General features: G+C 46.2%; 1 protein-coding gene across 3 annotated transcripts in view; it reads left to right on the top strand.

The window, feature by feature from the left end:
* The first annotated feature begins 799 nt into the window (after nucleotides 1–799).
* The window catches only part of LOC124142973, a 42,624-nt gene continuing 20,422 nt past the window's right edge, over nucleotides 800–23,001 (top strand). Inside the window, exons 1-10 of one of the 3 annotated variants that reach the window (XM_048386330.1) lie at nucleotides 800–884; nucleotides 8,308–8,418; nucleotides 8,648–8,869; nucleotides 8,975–9,090; nucleotides 9,351–9,471; nucleotides 9,820–9,992; nucleotides 15,178–15,300; nucleotides 15,970–16,069; nucleotides 16,368–16,528; nucleotides 17,258–17,353. In XM_048386330.1, coding sequence (XP_048242287.1) covers nucleotides 8,310–8,418; nucleotides 8,648–8,869; nucleotides 8,975–9,090; nucleotides 9,351–9,471; nucleotides 9,820–9,992; nucleotides 15,178–15,300; nucleotides 15,970–16,069; nucleotides 16,368–16,528; nucleotides 17,258–17,353 — 1,221 coding nt within the window. In that variant the 5' untranslated portion in view covers nucleotides 800–884; nucleotides 8,308–8,309. Of the gene's footprint in view, nucleotides 885–1,023; nucleotides 1,192–8,307; nucleotides 8,419–8,647; nucleotides 8,870–8,974; nucleotides 9,091–9,350; nucleotides 9,472–9,819; nucleotides 9,993–15,177; nucleotides 15,301–15,969; nucleotides 16,070–16,367; nucleotides 16,529–17,257; nucleotides 17,354–23,001 lie in introns of those variants that run through there. The other 2 variants (XM_048386331.1, XM_048386329.1) reach the window with 2 other exon arrangements.

The raw sequence follows: 23,001 nt of genomic DNA, 5'->3' as shown, positions 1-23,001 counted from the left end.
CTTTATCTAAGACCGCGTCTCTGGTCTACTGGTAGAGCCTCGCCCCGAGAGCAAAAGGTCCGGGGTTCGATACTTGGCCGCATCATACCAACAGACATAAAAATATGATATTTGTTACCCTGCCCGACGCTTGGCATTAAGGAGCTAAAAAAAGGACCGGTCAGCTCAAAGTCAGTATACTGTGTCTGAGTGGGGTATTCATGTTAAACTGCAGCATGGTATCTCAGTGGGCAAGCTCTATAATATCGGCATTAGTCCGGACTAGTACAAGCAGCTATACACACGCGCAGGCACATCTATATATATAACTGCAATAATCTTATATGTTACCTTAAACCCCATTTCATCTTCACCCAGTCCATTGCAACGTACTATGAGCCTACATATCGATTGGCTCTCCATCTCACCGAGGCAAGGGAGTTTTATTACAGTATAGATATTGATTATCGATCAGATCGTCCTCACTGGTCGCCCCCTTTTTGTTTCAAGCAAATGCAAGTGATATAAGAGGTGGAATCTGATTGGCCAATAGGAGCGACACTGAAAATTCTGGAAAACAGATACTTCATATTTTTAGAAAAAAGGAAATTGTCTGCCACAAAACAAAGATTACATTGTTTCAGGTTTTTTTAAAGAAATGTTTTTAGATCATAGTTGTTATAAAATACATATATGATCAGGCCTCAATAAAAAAAATCCCACATTAAACTGACTCACTACTTCGGCGTCATCGTTATCTATGCGCACCGTGTTATCATGTCTATGTGTGCTGCTGATACTATGACCAGCAGATACCAGGCCACCTATATCAATGTTATACTGACGATAACAACATGGATGTGTATTTCTCTCTACCAAAGTTCAAGTAATATTTACAACCAGAGGTGAGATATTTTTTCTTATTTTATTTGACGCATAATTGAGACTGAATTTGAAGGGTGATAATGGAGGCGTATTATATCGTGGATCGTGTGTTGATTTGGTTCTGACATGAACTTCAGAGGTCCGAGATGAGGCACATATAATGTTACAGGCAGCTTGTTGCGTGCTAGTGTTAGTCGATGTAACCTGGTGATCTAGTAGATACTAGAATAGAGACGGTTACTTAACTTGATAGGTAAATGGAGATACTTGTCTTTAATACGCAGTTTGTTGATATCCCCAAAACACTTGTTCGCCTATTCCTAAAAGGTACGTACATGTATTTCAAAGTGCCAGCACCACTAGAAAATATTTCCCTGGTTTTTATTTATATGTAGCACCCGTGGCTGTGTAAGTTGAAGAGCCACAGGCTGCACGGTTACCCTTGTACCGTGGCGGAAATATCATCACGTTACACCATCGGGGAATGGTGACACACAGTCAGTCTTGTCACACCATCGGGGAACGGTGACACAAAGTCTGTCTTGTCATACCATCAGGGAACGGTGAAACACAGTCAGTCTTGTGACACCATCGGGGAACGGTGACACACAGTCAGTCTTGTGACACCATCGGGGAATGGTGACACACAGTCAGTCTTGTGACACCATCGGGGAATGGTGACACACAGTCTGTCTTGTCATACCATTTGGGAACGGTGACACACAGTCAGTCTTGTCACACCATCGGGGCACGGTGACACACAGTCTGTCTTGTCATACCATCGGAGAATGGTGAAACACAGTCAGTCTTGTGACACCATCGGGGAACGGTGACACACAGTCTGTCTTGTCATACCATTGGGGAATGGTGACACACAGTCTGTCTTGTCATACCATTGGGGAATGGTGACACACAGTCTGTCTTGTCATACCATTTGGGAACGGTGACACACAGTCAGTCTTGTCACACCATCGGGGCACGGTGACACACAGTCTGCCTTGTCACACCATCGGGGAACGGTGACACACAGTCTGTCTTGTCCTACCATCAGGGAACGGTGAAACACAGTCAGTCTTGTGACACCATCGGGGAACGGTGACACACAGTCAGTCTTGTGACACCATCGGGGAACGGTGACACACAGTCTGTCTTGTCATACCATCCGGGCACGGTGACACACAGTCTGCCTTGTCACACCATCGGGGAACGGTGAAACACAGTCAGTCTTGTCACACCATCGGGGAACGGTGACACAGTCTGTCTTGTCATACCATCGGGGAACGGTGACACACAGTCAGTCTTGTCCTACCATTGGGGAATGGTGACACAGTCAGCCTTGTCACACCATCGGGGAACGGTGACACACAGTCAGTCTTGTCACACCATCGGGGAACGGGGACACAGTCAGTCTTGTCATACCATCGGGGCACGGTGACACAGTCAGTCTTGTCACACCATCGGGGAACGGTGACACACAGTCTGTCTTGTCATACCATCAGGGAACGGTGAAACACAGTCAGTCTTGTGACACCATCCGGGAACGGTGACACACAGTCAGTCTTGTGACACCATCGGGGAACGGTGACACACAGTCTGTCTTGTCATACCATCGGAGAATGGTGAAACACAGTCAGTCTTGTGACACCATCGGGGAACGGTGACACACAGTCAGTCTTGTCATACCATCGGGGAACGGTGACACAGTCAGTCTTGTCACACCATCGGGGAATGGTGACACACAGTCTGTCTTGTCATACCATTGGGGAATGGTGACACACAGTCTGTCTTGTCATACCATTGGGGAATGGTGACACACAGTCTGTCTTGTCATACCATTTGGGAACGGTGACACACCGTCTGTCTTGTCCTACCATTGGGGCACAGTGACACAGTCAGCCTTGTCACACCATCAGGGCACGGTGACACAGTCAGCCTTGTCATACCATCGGGGCACGTTGACACATAGTCAGCTTTGTCACACCATCGGGGCACAGTGACAGAGTCAGTCTTGTCACACCATCGGGGCACAATGACACAGTCAGCCTTATCACACCATCAGGGCACGGTGACACAGTAAGCCTTGTCATACCATCGGGGCACGTTGACACATAGTCAGCCTTGTCACACCATCGGGGCACGGTGACACAGTCAGCCTTGTCACACCATCGGGGCACAGTTCCACACAGACAGCTTTGTCACACCATCGGGGCACAGTGACATAGTCAGACTTGTCATACCATCAGGGCACGGTGACACACAGTCAGTCTTGTCATACCATCGGGGAACGGTGACACACAGTCAGTCTTGTCACACCATCGGGGAATGGTGACACACAGTCTGTCTTGTCATACCATCAGGGAACGGTGAAACACAGTCAGTCTTGTGACACCATCGGGGAACGGTGACACACAGTCAGTCTTGTGACACCATCGGGGAATGGTGACACACAGTCTGTCTTGTCATACCATTTGGGAACGGTGACACACAGTCAGTCTTGTCACACCATCGGGGCACGGTGACACACAGTCTGTCTTGTCATACCATCGGAGAATGGTGAAACACAGTCAGTCTTGTGACACCATCGGGGAACGGTGACACACAGTCAGTCTTGTCATACCATCGGGGAACGGTGACACAGTCAGTCTTGTCACACCATCGGGGAATGGTGACACACAGTCTGTCTTATCATACCATTGGGGAATGGTGACACACAGTCTGTCTTGTCATACCATTGGGGAATGGTGACACACAGTCTGTCTTGTCATACCATTTGGGAACGGTGACACACAGTCAGTCTTGTCACACCATCGGGGCACGGTGACACACAGTCTGCCTTGTCACACCATCGGGGAACGGTGACACACAGTCTGTCTTGTCATACCATCAGGGAACGGTGAAACACAGTCAGTCTTGTGACACCATCGGGGAACGGTGACACACAGTCAGTCTTGTGACACCATCGGGGAACGGTGACACACAGTCTGTCTTGTCATACCATCGGAGAATGGTGAAACACAGTCAGTCTTGTGACACCATCGGGGAACGGTGACACACAGTCAGTCTTGTCACACCATCGGGGCACGGTGACACACAGTCTGCCTTGTCACACCATCGGGGAACGGTGAAACACAGTCAGTCTTGTCCTACCATCGGGGAACGGTGACACAGTCAGCCTTGTCACACCATCGGGGCTCGTTACACACAGTCAGTCTTGTCACACCAACGGGGAACGGTGAAACACAGTCTGTCTTGTCCTACCATCGGGGAACGGTGACACACAGTCTGTCTTGTCATACCATCAGGGAACGGTGAAACACAGTCAGTCTTGTGACACCATCGGGGAACGGTGACACACAGTCTGTCTTGTCATACCATCGGAGAATGGTGAAACACAGTCAGTCTTGTGACACCATCGGGGAACGGTGACACACAGTCAGTCTTGTCATACCATCGGGGAACGGTGACACAGTCAGTCTTGTCACACCATCGGGGAATGGTGACACACAGTCTGTCTTGTCATACAATTGGGGAATGGTGACACACAGTCTGTCTTGTCATACCATTGGGGAATGGTGACACACAGTCTGTCTTGTCATACCATTTGGGAACGGTGACACACCGTCTGTCTTGTCCTACCATCGGGGCACAGTGACACAGTCAGCCTTGTCACACCATCAGGGCACGGTGACACAGTCAGCCTTGTCATACCATCGGGGCACGTTGACACATAGTCAGCTTTGTCACACCATCGGGGCACAGTGACAGAGTCAGTCTTGTCACACCATCGGGGCACAGTGACACAGTCAGCCTTATCACACCATCAGGGCACGGTGACACAGTAAGCCTTGTCATACCATCGGGGCACGTTGACACATAGTCAGCCTTGTCACACCATCGGGGCACGGTGACACAGTCAGCCTTGTCACACCATCGGGGCACAGTTCCACACAGACAGCTTTGTCACACCATCGGGGCACAGTGACATAGTCAGACTTGTCATACCATCAGGGCACAGTGACACACAGTCAGTCTTGTCATACCATCGGGGAACGGTGACACAGTCAGTCTTGTCACACCATCGGGGAATGGTGACACACAGTCTGTCTTGTCATACCATCAGGGAACGGTGAAACACAGTCAGTCTTGTGACACCATCGGGGAACGGTGACACACAGTCAGTCTTGTGACACCATCGGGGAATGGTGACACACAGTCTGTCTTGTCATACCATTTGGGAACGGTGACACACAGTCAGTCTTGTCACACCATCGGGGCACGGTGACACACAGTCTGTCTTGTCATACCATCGGAGAATGGTGAAACACAGTCAGTCTTGTGACACCATCGGGGAACGGTGACACACAGTCAGTCTTGTCATACCATCGGGGAACGGTGACACAGTCAGTCTTGTCACACCATCGGGGAATGGTGACACACAGTCTGTCTTGTCATACCATTGGGGAATGGTGACACACAGTCTGTCTTGTCATACCATTGGGGAATGGTGACACACAGTCTGTCTTGTCATACCATTTGGGAACGGTGACACACAGTCAGTCTTGTCACACCATCGGGGCACGGTGACACACAGTCTGCCTTGTCACACCATCGGGGAACGGTGACACACAGTCTGTCTTGTCATACCATCAGGGAACGGTGAAACACAGTCAGTCTTGTGACACCATCGGGGAACGGTGACACACAGTCAGTCTTGTGACACCATCGGGGAACGGTGACACACAGTCAGTCTTGTCATACCATCGGGGAACGGTGACACAGTCAGTCTTGTGACACCATCGGGGAATGGTGACACACAGTCTGTCTTGTCATACCATTGGGGAATGGTGACACACAGTCTGTCTTGTCATACCATTGGGGAATGGTGACACACAGTCTGTCTTGTCATACCATTTGGGAACGGTGACACACCGTCTGTCTTGTCCTACCATCGGGGCACAGTGACACAGTCAGCCTTGTCACACCATCAGGGCACGGTGACACAGTCAGCCTTGTCATACCATCGGGGCACGTTGACACATAGTCAGCTTTGTCACACCATCGGGGCACAGTGACAGAGTCAGTCTTGTCACACCATCGGGGCACAGTGACACAGTCAGCCTTATCACACCATCAGGGCACGGTGACACAGTAAGCCTTGTCATACCAACGGGGCACGTTGACACATAGTCAGCCTTGTCACACCATCGGGGCACGGTGACACAGTCAGCCTTGTCACACCATCGGGGCACAGTTCCACACAGACAGCTTTGTCACACCATCGGGGCACAGTGACATAGTCAGACTTGTCATACCATCAGGGCACGGTGACACATAGTCAGCCTTGTCATACCATCGGGACACAGTGACACAATCAGCCTTATCACACAATCGGGGCACGGTGACACATAGTCAACCTTGTCATACCATCGGAGCACAGTGACACACAGTCAACCTTGTCATACCATCGGGGCACAGTGACACACAGTCAACCTTGTCATACCATCGGGGAACAGTGACACACAGTCAGCCTTGTCATACCATCGGGGCACAGTGACACATAGTCAACCTTGTCATACCATCGGGGCACGGTGACACACAGTCAGCCTTGTCATACCATCGGGGCACAGTGACACATAGTCAACCTTGTCATACCATCGGGGCACAGTGACACATAGTCAACCTTGTCATACCATCGGGGCACAGTGACACATAGTCAACCTTGTCATACCATCGGGGCACAGTGACACATAGTCAACCTTGTCATACCATCGGGGCACAGTGACACATAGTCAACCTTGTCATACCATCGGGGCACAGTGACACACAGTCAGCCTTGTCATACCATCGGGGCACAGTGACACACAGTCAACCTTGTCACACCATCGGGGCACAGAGACACAGTCAGACTTGTCACACCATCGGGGCACAGTGACACATAGTCAGCCTTGTCATACCATCGGGGCACAGTGACACACAGTCAGCCTTGTCATACCATCGGGGCACGGTGACACACAGTCAGCCTTGTCATACCATCGGGGCACAGTGACACATAGTCAACCTTGTCATACCAACGGGGCACGGTGACACACAGTCAGCCTTGTCACACCATCGGGGCACAATGACACAAAGTCAGCCTTGTCACACTATCGGGGCACAGTGACACAGTTAGTCTCGTCATACCATCGGGGCACAGTGACACATAGTCAGCCTTGTCACACCATCGGGGCACAATGACACAGTTAGTCTTGTCATACCATCGGGGCACAGTGACACAGTTAGTCTTGTCATACCATCGGGGCACGATGACACATAATCAGCCTTGTCATACCATCGGGGCACAGTGACACATAGTCAGCCTTGTCATACCATCGGGGCACAGTGGCACATTCAGCCTTGTCATACCATCGGGGCACAGTGACACACAGTCAGCCTTGTCATACCATCGGGGCACAGTGACACACAGTCAGCCTTGTCATACCATCGGGGCACGGTGACACACAGTCAGCCTTGTTACACAATCGGGGCACAGTGACACATAGTCAGCCTTGTCATACCATCGGGACACAGTGACACAAAATCAGCCTTGTCATACCATCGGGGCACGGTGACACACAGTCAGCCTTGTCATACCATCGGGGCACAGTGACACATAGTCAGCCTTGTCACACCATCGGGGCACAGTGACACATAGTCAGCCTTGTCACACCATCGGGGCACAGTGGCACAGCCAGCCTTGTCATACCATCGGGGAACGGTGACACAGTAAGCCTTGTAATACCATCGGGGCACAGTGACACATAGTCAGCCTTGTCACACGATCGGGGCACAGTGACACAGTCAGTCTTGTCACAACATCGGGGCACAGTGACAGAGTCAGCCTTGTCATACCATCAGGGCACAGTGACACATAGTCAGCCTTGTCATACCATGAGGGCACGGTGACACAGTCAGCCTTGTCATACCATCGGGGCACAGTGACACAAAGTCAGCCTTGTCATACCATTGGGTCACGGAGACACAAAGTCATCCTTGTCATACCATCGGGGCACAGTGACACATAGTCAGCCTTGTCACACCATCGGGACACAGTGACACAAAGTCAGCCTTGTCATACCATCGGGGCACAGTGGCACAGCCAGCCTTGTCATACCATCAGGGCACGGTGACACATTGTCAGCCTTGTCATACCATCGGGGCACAGTGAAACAAAGTCAGCCTTGTCATACCATCAGAGCACGGTGACACATAGTCAGCCTTGTCACTCACTCACTCACTGGCTCACTGACTGACTGACTGACTGACTGACTGACTGACTGACTGACTGACTGACTGACTGACTGACTGACTGACTGAGTCACTCACTCTCACTGAATGGATACTAGTCTAGCCCGTAATCCACCAAGCCAACGATCTGCCTCACTGCTGTACGTTCTCCATCCACAGGTATGTCTACCTTGCTCTTGCTCACCCTGGTGGCGGTGGTCATCAGTGTCCAGTGGGTCAGCGCTGATTATGGCATTGACAAAACAGTGTGTTCGCCAGCAACGCAGAAAGGTACGTATACACAGTATTCATAAATAAAACAAACAGCAGACGCATGTACCACCGTTACATCAACTAGCGAATGTATGTCCCTGGCAGGGACCACCGAAACATCACCACATGTCCATAACAGGGACCATGTACTCAAAGGCGACTGTTATCAATACATTTAGATGATCACCCTGTTTCCTTTTCAGAATAAATAATTTTTTTGACAGCATTAATTCGAAACCTTTTTCAGTGATTTCCCCGCCCCCGGCCATCACGACCGGCAAGTTGTTCTCCGTGGCAATAGAATGGCGGGAGCTCATCAGCCAGCGGACATACAACGTCAGAGAGTATTACGACGAGGAACGGAAGCTGGGCAGTCTCTACATCCAGATTCCACCCCAGCAGAATGTCAAGGTCATCTTTGACTACAACACTGACCTGGCGCTCACCATACAGCTACCAAGTAGTCAGAGTAAGTCACACACCGATCATCTTCTTGTGGAAGGAAGTTGCTTGTGAAACACAAATGTGATGTGAAAGAGACGAAGTGATGAACAATTCAGATCCCGCGTTTCAGATGCTGAGGCGACGTGCAGCGTGAGCAAGATTGGACCACAGATGTACCGTTATGACGACCTGCCGTGGCTCACTTCTGTCATGCTGGTGTACCGGGCCATGATGGCGTCTGAGGACGTGAGTCACCAACTGCTCGAACCTGCGCGGGAAACGGCCATCAGTGTGTCATGCATCGCGTCCGTCCTCCCTACAAACATTATTGTCACAATAAATGAAATATGCGTAACGTAACGTTATATGCAAAGGTAACTTTTATTCCGTATTTCAAATATACTGACATGTGGTAGTCGTTGACGCGGTACTGCGCATACAGCCAACGCCTTGCTGCAGCTAGCCTTCAGGGGCCATGACGTAACAAACCCTTCTCTTGTTGACAGACTCGATATGTGGCTAATTCCACGGTGAAGGCCATCCGGTCATATCCCGTCAGCGAATGGAGTGCCTGCATGTATGACTATTTCATAGACATCACCAGCAACACGAAAATGTTTTTTTTAAGTAAGTTATGCATGGTTGTCTATTCAGGTAAGAGTCCTTCGAGAACTTTAAATAACACTTGGACTATCAAATCTTAAAATTCAGCCTTATCAATAGACATGAATGGTTTGAAATCTTGTGTTGGTAATGTAAGTATTTTCTGGAGTATTTGTAATCAATCATGTCTGTTTTTTCACAAAAGTATCTTATGCCGAAATGTGTGATCGCAATTTAGAAATTTCTTCTACAATTGTTAAAGTAAGGGACTGATCATTTGATTTTCGGGGTGGGGGATTTTGTATATCAAATGATCGGTCCCTGATACCTGACAGCTTATCATTGTACTGAGATACTTGTTGTTTATCACAGACGACTCAGGGCAGAGTTGGATGACCCCCCACCTACCGCCGGCCGAGCCCCTTCCGGTCCAGATGACGATGCACGCCAAGCGCCACACCAACACCTCGGTACAGGAATACAGCGTGGTCGGCGACTTCACGGACTTCACACCCTTCCCAGTGTTCCCCGAAGATGCGTTCCTGGTGAGATAGCTTTCACGTGAACAAGATATACATGTATGTGAGATAGCTTTCACGTGAACCAGATATACATGTATGTGAGATAGCTTTCACGTGAACCAGATATATATGTATGTGAGATAGCTTTCACCTAAAACAGATATACATGTACACGTATGTGAGATAGCTTTCACCTAAAACGGATATACACGTATGGGACATAGCTTTCACGTGAACCAGATATACATGTATGTGAGATAGCTTTCACGTGAACCAGATATATATGTATGTGAGATAGCTTTCACCTAAAACAGATATACATGTACACGTATGTGAGATAGCTTTCACCTAAAACGGATATACACGTATGGGACATAGCTTTCACGTGAACCAGATATACATGTATGTGAGATAGCTTTCACGTGAACCAGATATATATGTATGTGAGATAGCTTTCACCTAAAACAGATATACATGTACACGTATGTGAGATAGCTTTCACCTAAAACAGATATACACGTATGGGACATAGCTTTCACGTGAACCAGATATACATGTATGTGAGATAGCTTTCACGTGAACCAGATATACATGTATGTGAGATAGCTTTCACCTAAAACAGATATACATGTACACGTATGTGAGATAGCTTTCACCTAAAACGGATATACACGTATGGGACATAGCTTTCACGTGAACCAGATATACATGTATGTGAGATAGCTTTCACGTGAACCAGATATACATGTATGTGAGATAGCTTTCACCTAAAACAGATATACATGTATGTGAGATAGCTTTCACGTGAACCAGATATACATATATGTGAGATAGCTTTCACCTAAAACAGATATACACGTATGTGAGATAGCTTTCACCTAAAACAGATATACATGTATGTGAGATAGCTTCCACGTGAACCAGATATACATGTATGTGAGATAGCTTTCACCTAAAACAGATATACATGTATGTGAGATAGCTTTCACGTGAACCAGATATACATATATGTGAGATAGCTTTCACCTAAAACAGATATACACGTATGTGAGATAGCTTTCACCTAAAACAGATATACATGTATGTGAGATAGCTTCCACGTGAACAAGATATACATGTATGTGAGATAGCTTTCACGTGAACTAGAAATACATGTATGTGGAATAGCTTTCACGTGAACCAGATATACATGTATGTGAGATAGCTTTCACGTGAACCAGATATACATGTATGTGAGATAGCTTTCACGTGAACCAGATATACATGTATGTGAGATAGCTTTCACCTAAAACAGATATACACGTATGTGAGATAGCTTTCACCTAAAACAGATATACATGTATGTGAGATAGCTTTCACGTGAACCAGATATACATGTATGTGAGATAGCTTTCACCTAAAACAGATATACACGTATGGGACATAGCTTTCACGTGAACCAGATTTACACATATGTGAGATAGCTTTCATGCTTGGGAGCGTATTCAGTCGGTGACATCATTTGCGGTCGTGATACCTGTGTTCCTGTCTACCTGTGTTCCTGTCCACCTGTCCACCTGTCCACCTGTCCACCTGTCCACCTGTGTTCCTGTCCACCTGTCCACCTGTCCACCTGTGTTCCTGTCCACCTGCGTTCCTGTCCTCTTGTGTTCCTGTCCATCTGTCCACCTGTGTTCCTGTCTACCTGTGTTCCTGTCCACCTGTCCACCTGTGTTCCTGTCCACCTGTCCACCTGTGTTCCTGTCCACCTGTCCACCTGTGCTCCTGTCCACCTGTCCACCTGTCCACCTGCGTTCCTGTCCACCTGCGTTCCTGTCCTCTTGTGTTCCTGTCCATCTGTCCACCTGTGTTCCTGTCTCCCTGTCCACCTGTGTTCCTGTCCACCTGTCCACCCGTGTTCCTGTCTACCTGTGTACATGACCACCTGTCCACCTGTCCACCTGTCCACCTGTGCTCCTGTCCACCTGTCCACCTGTCCACCTGCGTTCCTGTCCACCTGCGTTCCTGTCCTCTTGTGTTCCTGTCCATCTGTCCACCTGTGTTCCTGTCTCCCTGTCCACCTGTGTTCCTGTCCACCTGTCCACCCGTGTTCCTGTCTACCTGTGTACATGACCACCTGTCCACCTGTCCACCTGTCCACCTGTGCTCCTGTCCACCTGTCCACCTGCGTTCCTGTCCTCTTGTGTTCCTGTCCATCTGTCCACCTGTGTTCCTGTCTCCCTGTCCACCTGTGTTCCTGTCCACCTGTCCACCCGTGTTCCTGTCTACCTGTCCTCTTGTCTTCCTGTCCACCTGTCCACCTGTGTTCCTGTCTACCTGTACACCTGTGTCCCTGTCCACCCGTGTTCCTGTCCGCCTGTGTACATGACCACCTGTCCATCTGTGTTCCTGTCCTCTTGTGTTCCTTTCCACCTGTCCCCCTGTGTTCCTGTCCACCTGTCCTCTTGTGTTCCTTTCCACCTGTCTTCTTGTGTTCCTGTCCATCTGTCCTCTTGTGTTCCTTTCTACCTGTCCTCTTGTGTTCCTTTCCACCTGTCCTCCTGTGTTCCTTTCTACCTGTCCACCTGTGTTCCTTTCCACCTGTCCACCTGTGTTCCTTTCTACCTGTCCACCTGTGTTCCTTTCCACCTGTCCACCTGTGTTCCTTTCCACCTGTCCATCTGTGTTCCTTTCCACCTGTGTTCCTGTCCACCTGTCCTCTTGTGTTCCTTTCCACCTGTCCCCCTGTGTTCCTGTCCACCTGTCCACCTGTGTTCCTTTCCACCTGTCTTCTTGTGTTCCTGTCCACCTGTCCACCTGTGTTCCTGTCCACCTGTCCACCTGTGTTCCTGTCTCCCTGTCCACCTGTGTTCCTGTCCACCTGTACACCTGTGTTCCTGTCGCCTGTCTTCTTGTGTTCCTGTCCACCTGTCTTCTTGTGTTCCTGTCCACCTGTCCTCTTGTGTTCCTTTCTACCTGCCCTCTTATGTTCCTTTCCACCTGTCCACCTGTGTTCCTGTCCACCTGTCCACCTGTGTTCCTGTCGACCTGTCCCCCTGTGTTCCTTTCCACCTGTCTTCTTGTGTTCCTGTCCACCTGTCCTCTTGTGTTCCTGTCCACCTGTCCTCTTGTGTTCCTTTCCGACTGTCCATCTGTGTTCCTTTCCACCTGTCCACCTGTGTTCCTGTCTACCTGTCCACCTGTGTTCCTGTCCACCTGTCCGCCTTTGTTCCTGTCTACCTGTCCTCTTGTGTTCCTTTCCACCTGTCCCCCTGTGTTCCTGTCCACCTGTCCTCTTGTGTTCCTTTCCACCTGTCTTCTTGTGTTCCTGTCCATCTGTCCTCTTGTGTTCCTTTCTACCTGTCCTCTTGTGTTCCTTTCCACCTGTCCACCTGTGTTCCTTTCTACCTGTCCTCTTGTGTTCCTTTCCACCTGTCCACCTGTGTTCCTTTCCACCTGTCCACCTGTGTTCCTTTCTACCTGTCCACCTGTGTTCCTTTCTACCTGTCCACCTGCGTTCCTGTCCACCTGTCCACCTGTGTTCCTGTCCAACTGTGTTCCTGTCCACCTGTGTACATGACCACCTGTCCACATGCGTTCCTCTCCACCTTTACATATGTGTTCCTGCCCACCTGTCCACCTGTATTCCTGTCCACTTGTCCACCTGTCCACCTGTATTCCTGTCCACCTGTGTTCCTGTCCATCTGTCCACCTGTGTTCCTGTCCACCTGTCCTCTTGTGTTCCTTTCCACCTGTCCACCTGTGTTCCTTTCCACCTGTCCACCTGTGTTCCTGTCGCCCGTCTTCTTGTGTTCCTTTCCACCTGTCCTCTTGTGTTCCTGTCCACCTGTCCTCTTGTGTTCCTTTCCGACTGTCCATCTGTGTTCCTTTCCACCTGTCCACCTGTGTTCCTGTCTACCTGTACACCTGTGTTCCTGTCCACCTGTCCCCCTGTGTTCCTGTCCACCTGTCCTCTTGTGTTTCTTTCCACCTGTCTTCTTGTGTTCCTGTCCATCTGTCCTCTTGTGTTCCTTTCTACCTATCCACCTGTGTTCCTTTCTACCTGTCCACCTGCGTTCCTGTCCACCTGTCCACCTGTGTTCCTGTCCAACTGTGTTCCTGTCCACCTGTGTACATGACCACCTGTCCACATGCGTTCCTCTCCACCTTTACATATGTGTTCCTGCCCACCTGTCCACCTGTATTCCTGTCCACTTGTCCACCTGTCCACCTGTCCACCTGTATTCCTGTCCACCTGTGTTCCAGTCCATCTGTCCACCTGTGTTCCTGTCCATCTGTCCACCTGTGTTCCTGTCCATCTGTCCACCTGTGTTCCTGTCCACCTGTCCTCTTGTGTTCCTTTCCACCTGTCCACCTGTGTTCCTTTCCACCTGTCCACCTGTGTTCCTGTCCACCTGTGTTCCTGTCCGCCTATCTACCTGTGTTCCTGTCCACCTGTCCACCTGTGTTCCTGTCCGCCTATCTACCTGTGTACCTGTCCTCTTGTGTTCCTTTCCACCTGTCCACCTGTGTTCCTTTCCACCTGTCCACCTGTGTTCCTGTCCACCTGTCCACCTGTGTTCCTGTCCGCCTATCTACCTGTGTTCCTGTCCACCTGTCCACCTGTGTTCCTATCCACCTGTCCACCTGTGTTCCTGTCCACCTGTCCACCTGTGTACCTGTGTTCATGACCACCTGTCCACCTTTGTTCCTGTCGCCCGTCTTCTTGTGTTCCTGTCCACCTGTCCTCTTGTGTTCCTGTCCACCTGTCCTCTTGTGTTCCTTTCCGACTGTCCATCTGTGTTCCTTTCCACCTGTCCACCTGTGTTCCTGTCTACCTGTCCACCTGTGTTCCTGTCCACCTGTCCGCCTTTGTTCCTGTCTACCTGTCCGCCTTTGTTCCTGTCTACCTGTCCACCTGTGTTCCTGTCTACCTGTCCATCTGTGTTCCTGTCCACCTGTCCGCCTTTGTTCCTGTCCATCTGTCCCCCTGTGTTCCTGTCCACATGTCCGCCTGTTTTCCTGTCCACCTGTCCGCCTGTGTTCCTGTCGCCTGTGTTCCAGTCCACCTCTGTTCTTGTCCACCTGTCCACCTCTTTCCCTGTCCACCTGTATGTCTGTATGCCCGTATGCCTGTCCACCTGTATGTCTGTATGCCCGTATGCCTGTCCACCTGTATGTCTGTATGCCCGTATGCCTGTCCACCTGTCCACCTGTATTATATTTCCAGACTCCGTCCGGGGTGTTCTGTCCAGGTCGACCACTGACAAAAGAGCTGCCACCTGTATCGGACCAGTTCTACATGTTGATGGAGGTCATAGACATGGACTTAAGGAAGATCACATTTGATGAGGTAGGCATCATTGTTGAGATCATCAGTGGCGAGATAAGGGTGTGCTATATTGTGTGACTTACCAGGTACATTGTTGAGATCATCTGTGGCGAGACAGGGGGGTGTTATATTGTGTGACGTACCAGGTACATTGTTGAGATCATCTGGGGCGAGATAAGGGTGTGCTATATTGTGTGACTTACCAGGTACATTGTTGAGATCATCTGTGGTGAGACTGGGGTGTGCTATATTGTGTGACTTACCAGGTACATTGTTGAGATCATCTGTGGCGAGATAAGGGTGTGCTATATTGTGTGACCTACCAGGTACATAGTTGAGATCATCTGTGGCGAGATAAGGGTGTGCTATATTGTGTGACTTACCAAGTACATTGTTGAGGTCATCTGTGGCGAGATAAGGGTGTGCTATATTGTGTGACTTACCAAGTACATTGTTGAGATCATCTGTGGCGAGATAAGGGTGTGCTATATTGTGTGACTTACCAGGTACATTGTTGAGATCATCTGTGGTGAGACAGGGGTGTGCTATATTGTGTGACTTACCAGGTACATTGTTGAGGTTATCTCTGATGAGACAGGGGTGTGTTGTACTGTGTTGTGCGAGAAGGTGAAGATATACTGTTGGATACATGCATATGAAGATAACACCCCGTGTGTCTCTGTATTTCAGGTGTGGTTTGACAGTATAAACCGCCGAGTGCGGCATGACACCAAAGAATCTCTCGGCTCCGACCCCAACCCACTGTCTTACATCTATAATTTCGAGACAGGTAAAACAATATCGACTTTACATCGATCATACGTAATTATATATCGGACTATGAAATCAGAGTTTCTCATTGTTGCTCATCAAACAGAAATTATACGGTTCTGCATAAAAGTAATGTCGAACACGGGAATACTACTTTGTGTTCTTGATGTGTGTTCTCATCATTCAGCGCCAACTTCAAAATCCTGTTTACCCAAACTTGTGATCTCCCGTCCTTTAGTACTCGCGCTCGGTACATCGAGGTTACACCTCGTCTCTATGTGGCACCTGCTGTAGGTGCGTGACCCCGTGTGTTGCAGGTGCGAGGTATGAGAGGGACACGTACCTCGGTACGTGTGATGTTGAACTTATCCGGGGCGGCGATGAGTATACGGCTGTCACTGCCGACAATCACATAACTATTCAAAATGCCTCGGAGCTGTTCCATTACGAACAAGCGTCAATCCAGTATGCTGGGGAGGTAAGAATTGTATTTATATGTAATAGAGGTATCGAAGCAAGTTTTACACGATATTAATATTATTTGCTTATTTATGGCATAGTGCCATGTTGTCAATGATACAGGCCGTCTCACCTGAATAGCTCATCTAACAGAGGACTGTTTATCTTGTGTCCGTTGTGGTTGTCCTGTGATCATATTCGGGTAACCTTTATATTTCTTGATGCCATATTGGGAAATTATTTGCATATTAATTACACTGAAACTAACTTAACTTATAGTACTTTTGATGATGCGGGCTGTATATACTTGAAATAAAGATAAAATAATCGAAATTACGAGAAAAAAATAAATTGTCGAGTTTTTATACATATATAAAACCTGAAACAACGAAAAGAATAATCGAAATTTCGAAAATATAATGGAAGTATCAAGTAAAAAAAACGAAATTTCGAAAAGTTAAACAAATAATTGAAATAACGCGAAATTTCGATTAAATAAATTAATTTATGCTATCAAGGTGGCACCATAGGCTTTCGTAGATAAGAACATAGGCGCAGATATCGGTCATTATAACCTTGTCTCTAGTGCCGGATACTCACGCTGCTAATGCCACGACATGGGTGGATCTAACCAATGTTGTATAAGTTGTTACTTCAGTGAATGTATCTTATGGTGAGTAGGTTATGTTATAGTGGCCAGTGTTTACTATTATATGGTGAAATCATGCTGGCACGCATCCTGCTGCAGATGACGACCCGTGGCACGCTGTGTGACGTATGGATCGGGGTCTACTTTGACGTTGACTCCAACATCAACGCCACGGTGCAGTGGTATTTCGCGAAGGTAGGACTCAACGCCTACAGTCAACCATGTAACCAGTATCCAGTATGTTTCCAGTAGCCCACTATAAAGTTACCCCAGTAGGGATTCTGGGTTTGAATTCATCTTCAGCAACCTAAGCTGGTCGCAAGAGGCGACTGAATGGCTCAGGTGGTCAGACTTAGTGATTTGGTTGATTGCGTGTTACAGTACACCGTCGGCGACGTTCCTCCTAATATCAATCACAGGTTTGTCTGAATCGATTATTTAGAGGCCGCCGTCATATATTTGGAATAGCTGGAGTGTAGCGTTAAAAACCAAACAAACAAACCATAAAGTTATCACGATACACATGTCCATGTGTTCTATACAAACGCACATGTTATGCTTGGTGTATTGATGGATATTTATTTACCTCACGTTTAATGCAGAGCGTAAAAGGGGTCACTATTTACCCGTGTATTGATAGGGTTAACACGTCATCACAGTTCCTTTATGTTTTCCGTTATACGTTCATTGTTTTGTATGATTCAAATTGTTTACAAAACACTAGATGACTACCATTTGTATTAGCACATGTATAAGCGTTAACGGTTGTCAACTTGAATCAATTCATCATCATCATCATCATTTATTGTATTCTGGCCATAGGCCCATATACATACAGTAACATTATATATATACAATTTTGTACATGTAGAAGTATAAACATGCAGACTTATATGCACAGAGATGTGCACGTGTACAATTTTGTGAAAAATAAGTCGCAACACAACACAACAAGAAGAGATAAAAGCATTTGATTAATGAAGGCAAATAACCTAAAGAATAATTAAACATCATTTGTACAAAGACGGTTGCGAAGTCGTAAACCATAATTAATGTATAAGATAGTAATCTTTTGTTGCTCGTTAGATATTTCATCAAAACGGAGGAGCTTGATTAGTGTATTGATGTTTTGGGGTAAACCTTGGAAATATTTTGTTCTTAGCGATTCATAACATGGACAGATAAACATAAAATGGTATTCGTTTTCAATAAATGTGGGGCAAAAAGGACAAAAACGCATATTTTTTTAAACTGAGGAAAAACGACCCGTATTACATACTAAATTGTTCAAACCTAATCTAAAACGTGTAAAACACACTCTTAGTTTTCTGTCTGTTATTTCTGTTAAGTACTGTTCTGGAGATAAGCAGGATTTAAATGTTTTATAAAGGTCGTATCTTGAACTATTTTCCAATGTAGCTCTCCATTCTTGGATAAACATATCAGATGCAACTTGTTTAAATACACTAAGAAATGCTGTCTTATCTCCAACAACTTGATAAATCCAAACATATCCAAATCCATGAAGAAATAAAAGTTGTCTGATTTTAGTGACCCATGTTATATAACCAACATTGTCGCGGTATTTCAGCATTTCATAACATTTACGTGGAATACGATCAGGTGACATTTCTATAATCTTTAACCAATATTTTAGACCGCGTACATAAGAACAGATGTATAAGGGATGTCTTCCACATTCACCATACACCATACAATTTGGGGTAGATTTGCCAACATTTAAGAATAGTTTACAAGCAGTTAAGTGAATTTTTTCCAAGATGTGATATTTTTCGAGACCCCAAATCTCTGAACCATATAACAGAATTGGTTTAACTTGAGAATCAAAAAGTTTGAAGAAAACAGACGGGGAAGACACACCAAGTTTATCAAGAACAACAAATAAGGTAATGAGGGCTCTCTTAGCTCGTAGCGCAAGATCGTTGACGAGGTGATTTAGTTTCAGATTAAAAGGAAAAATGACACCAAGGTATTTATAAGTTTTTTCAACATTAATTTGTTGCCCATTTATATACCATTTTTCCCTGGATGCAAGAGGACCCCCCTTTCTAAAAACAACAATTTTCGTTTTATCTGTATTAACAGTCAGTTTCCAGGAGATGGTATACTGAAATAATATGTCTATTTGTGTTTGAAGCCCATTAACAGTATCAGAAATTAGTATAACATCGTCTGCGAAAAGTAATATTAGCAATTCATACATATCTGGATAAAGTTGGACACCGTGTTTTCCGTTTTGTTGGATTTCAAGGGACAATTCGTTGATAAAGAAAGAGAAAAGGAGAGGGCTTAAAATGCAGCCTTGTTTCACACCGATAGGGCAATCAAAGTAATCAGTGACACCATTTTTGTGACGAACACATGATTTGACATTTGCATATATAGATTTTAACATTTTATACATTTTACCCCCAACGCCCGTTTTTCTCAAACAATCCCAAAGTTTACAACGATTAACGCTATCAAATGCTTTTTTGAAGTCCACAAATGCAACATACAGTTTTCGTTTCCGGCATCCAAGATATTTTTGTACAATAGAATAAAGTGTAAAAATATGGTCGATAGGTGAATATGATCGTCTGAAGCCTGCCTGATTTTCTGGAATTTTATCATAAACATTAGACCAGAGCGTTAAAGGCTTGTTTAAAACTATAGCAAAAACTTTACCTAAAATACTTGTCAATGAAATTGCTCTATAATTATCAGGAACGCTTGTATCACCCTTCTTAAATAGAGGAACAATATAGATTTTGACCAAATTGACGGAAATATACCTTTGTTGAATATGTCGTTAAAGAGAGAATGCAAAAATGGAACAGTTATGTGTTTGGAACTCTTCAGCATATCCGCTAAGATATTGTCAGGGCCTGGAGATTTTCCAGGTTTAAGTGAGTCAATAGCATCGAGAATTTCCTTTCTTGTTATTTCGGATTCAAGAATGTCAAACTCAACATCTGATGGGTTATAAACAGCAATATCGTCATGCTCATTTTCAATAACATCATGGAATATAAGATCATTGCCAAACACATGCTTAAAATGAGTCAGCCACTCTGTGCCTGTGATATTATTCTGAACAGATGATGGACTGCGTAGAGAATTAATTTCTCTCCAGAACCGTTTTGGGTTTGATAATGAGGCATTTAGACGATTTAATTTGGTAAGTTTAAGGGATTTTAAATAGCTTTTACATTTTGTTTTATATTTGTTGCGTAACTGACAATAAGTTTTCCTATTAGATTCAGATCTATTTTTACGGAACTTTCTTAGCGCTCGTCTTGCTGATCTCCTATGTTCTCTACACTCGCTGTTTAAATTGAAAATATATTTACGTGGTTTATTTCCAAGAACTGTTTTTTTCATACACTGCCCTGACTCAAGTAGTAGATTTACAAAAAGATCAACTGCATCGTTTATGTTAGTGTTTAGCGTAGTCAGAAGAGTCTGTGAAGTTTCAGCCAAACGATCACTAAGACAGTGTACAAATTCATCTTTATACAATTCATTCCATACAAATCTATCTGCCGAGTTAGTGCTATTACATTGTGCAAATCTATTTGTGTTTTCTCGTGGAAATGAACATCTCAGTTCAAGAGGGCAGTGGTCCGAGTCAAGACTCTCGCCAACTGTAAGATTATAAACAAACTCGTAGAAATCAGATGAGGCAATAAAATAATCAATAGTACTACTACCATTACCACCAATGAATGTATATTCACCATTCATGTCGCCATTAACTCTGCCATTTAGTATGAACAAGTTGAAAACATAACAGAAATTAATTAGAAATCGTCCAAACTTATTAATAACATTGTCAAGCGAAGACCGTCGTGATATACATGCATCTACAATGTCAACTTCAGGGAAAATATCGGGATCATTTGTGGTCGATTCTTGATCAACTAAATTATTTTCACAACCTGTTCTAGAGTTAAAATCTCCGCAAAGAAGCACAGTGTAATCAGAGAGACGGTCTGCTCTATCAAGAAAGAATTCATCGAGTTTATCATATATGTTGATATTTTGATGTTTGTCATAGTATGTAGAATTTTCTGGTGGTATGTACAAGGGGCAAAACAATACATCTTTTGGCGTTCCAAAGAGGTTTTTCTTCAATATAATTGACAAGAAATTATGAATACCCGAATTACTATTAAATACATTACAAAACTGAGCAAACTCATTTCTAATGGCAAAACAAACACCACCACATTTTCTCCCACGACCGGGGAGTAGAAGACTTTAAAACCAGGTAACCAATCGAAGTCAAGAGTCAAGAAACGTTTCAAATAAACAAATAATATCAAATGTTTCCAAATACGAATTAAATTTGTCATTTGACAGCTTACTAAACAACCCATGAACATTCCAGCATAAAAAACGAGAAAAACGATTGTCAATTTCATTTTGGCTATTGACATCGGTGTACAGTGAATCGGTATCCTCTGAGAAAGTGTCCGGGGCCCGGCCAACATCTCAGGCAGTCAATTATAACTAAAAACGTTTCAGTGTTTTTGTCGACTTGAAAAGAGATGTACATATCGTACGTTTATCAATAGGTACAACAGCAAATGTACAATGGTACCATTGAGAAAATAAACTTACTATATACTGAACCGCAAAAGAAACGTCAGCCCACACTTGAGCCCACACTCTGAGGAATGCCTGACGTAGTTCAGCTGCATTTGTCGGCCTTGGTCGGACGTCATTCAGCGGTCTCGTCCCACAGGAGCTCAATGGAATTCATATCGGGACTGAGGGCAGGCCTCTGCATGGTTCTGATGCCATTCTGCTGGAGGAAGTCTCTTGTTGCTCTCGCAGTGTGGGCACGGGCGTTATCATGCTGAAACCCGTGGTTGCGGCGGCGTGCCAAATGAGGTATGGCGTGTGGTCTCAAGACTTGATCAATATTACGAGCTGCTGTGACACCATTGCCACTCCCTGGACCGATGTTTTGGAAAACCACAGGGCCGACCCTCTGTAAAGGACCAATTCCACCCAAAACCATGATGCTCGGACCACCCCAAGAGTCTCTCTCAACAACACAAGCATCCGAATAACGTTCCCCACGGCGTCGCCAGACTCTTTCTGCCATCTGCTGTTGAGATAGTAACGGACTCTGCTCCACTGCTGGTGGCGCCAATGCTGGTGCTGTGTTGCCCTCTGAAGACGGTCACGGAGATGACGTGGTGTGAGAATGGGTCCTCGGTGTGGCCTGTGACAGTGGAGGTGTCTGCTCGTCAATCGTCGACGCACGATGTCCGCACTAATGTGTCGCTGGTTTGTCCCCATGGTCTGTCGAGCAGTTTCACAGCAGTAACAAAGATGCTGTCGCACAATCTGACGATCCTGACGTCGGGTGGTGACCCTTGGTCTTCCACTACGTGGTCGGTCATCTGTAGTGTTGGTACCGTTGCTGGAGCCTGTATATGGTCCTTACGTGGACTTGAAATGCATTGGCTACATGCCGGGCGGTTTGTCCAGTTTGCAATCGTCCAAGGGCTTGGTGTCGCTGATTTCTTGTCAGTCTTGGCATGTGGTAGCAATTCAATAACGAATGCATGTTAGCCGATCTGAGTGGATTTTTATAGGGCAAGAAATGGGGGAACGCATGTGCATTTCAATTTGCACGGAACTCACGTGCATCGGGTTAGTTACCATGGCCATTGTCGTGATGCGTTTGGGCGATCGGTTTTATTGTCATCTGCTTTTTTTTCATATCATAAAATTTCATTTTTCCGGACAAGATAATGTTAAATTTTAGAAATTTTGACAAAAAATATCCAAATATTTTAATGACAACTTTTTATGCAATGTTACTT

Source organism: Haliotis rufescens, unplaced genomic scaffold (assembly GCF_023055435.1).
Source record: "Haliotis rufescens isolate VD_foot unplaced genomic scaffold, xgHalRufe1.0.p SCAF_6, whole genome shotgun sequence".
NCBI lineage: Eukaryota > Metazoa > Mollusca > Gastropoda > Lepetellida > Haliotidae > Haliotis > Haliotis rufescens.
The sequence above is the reverse complement of the archived record's forward strand: the minus strand, read 5'-3'. Positions and strand labels throughout refer to the sequence as shown.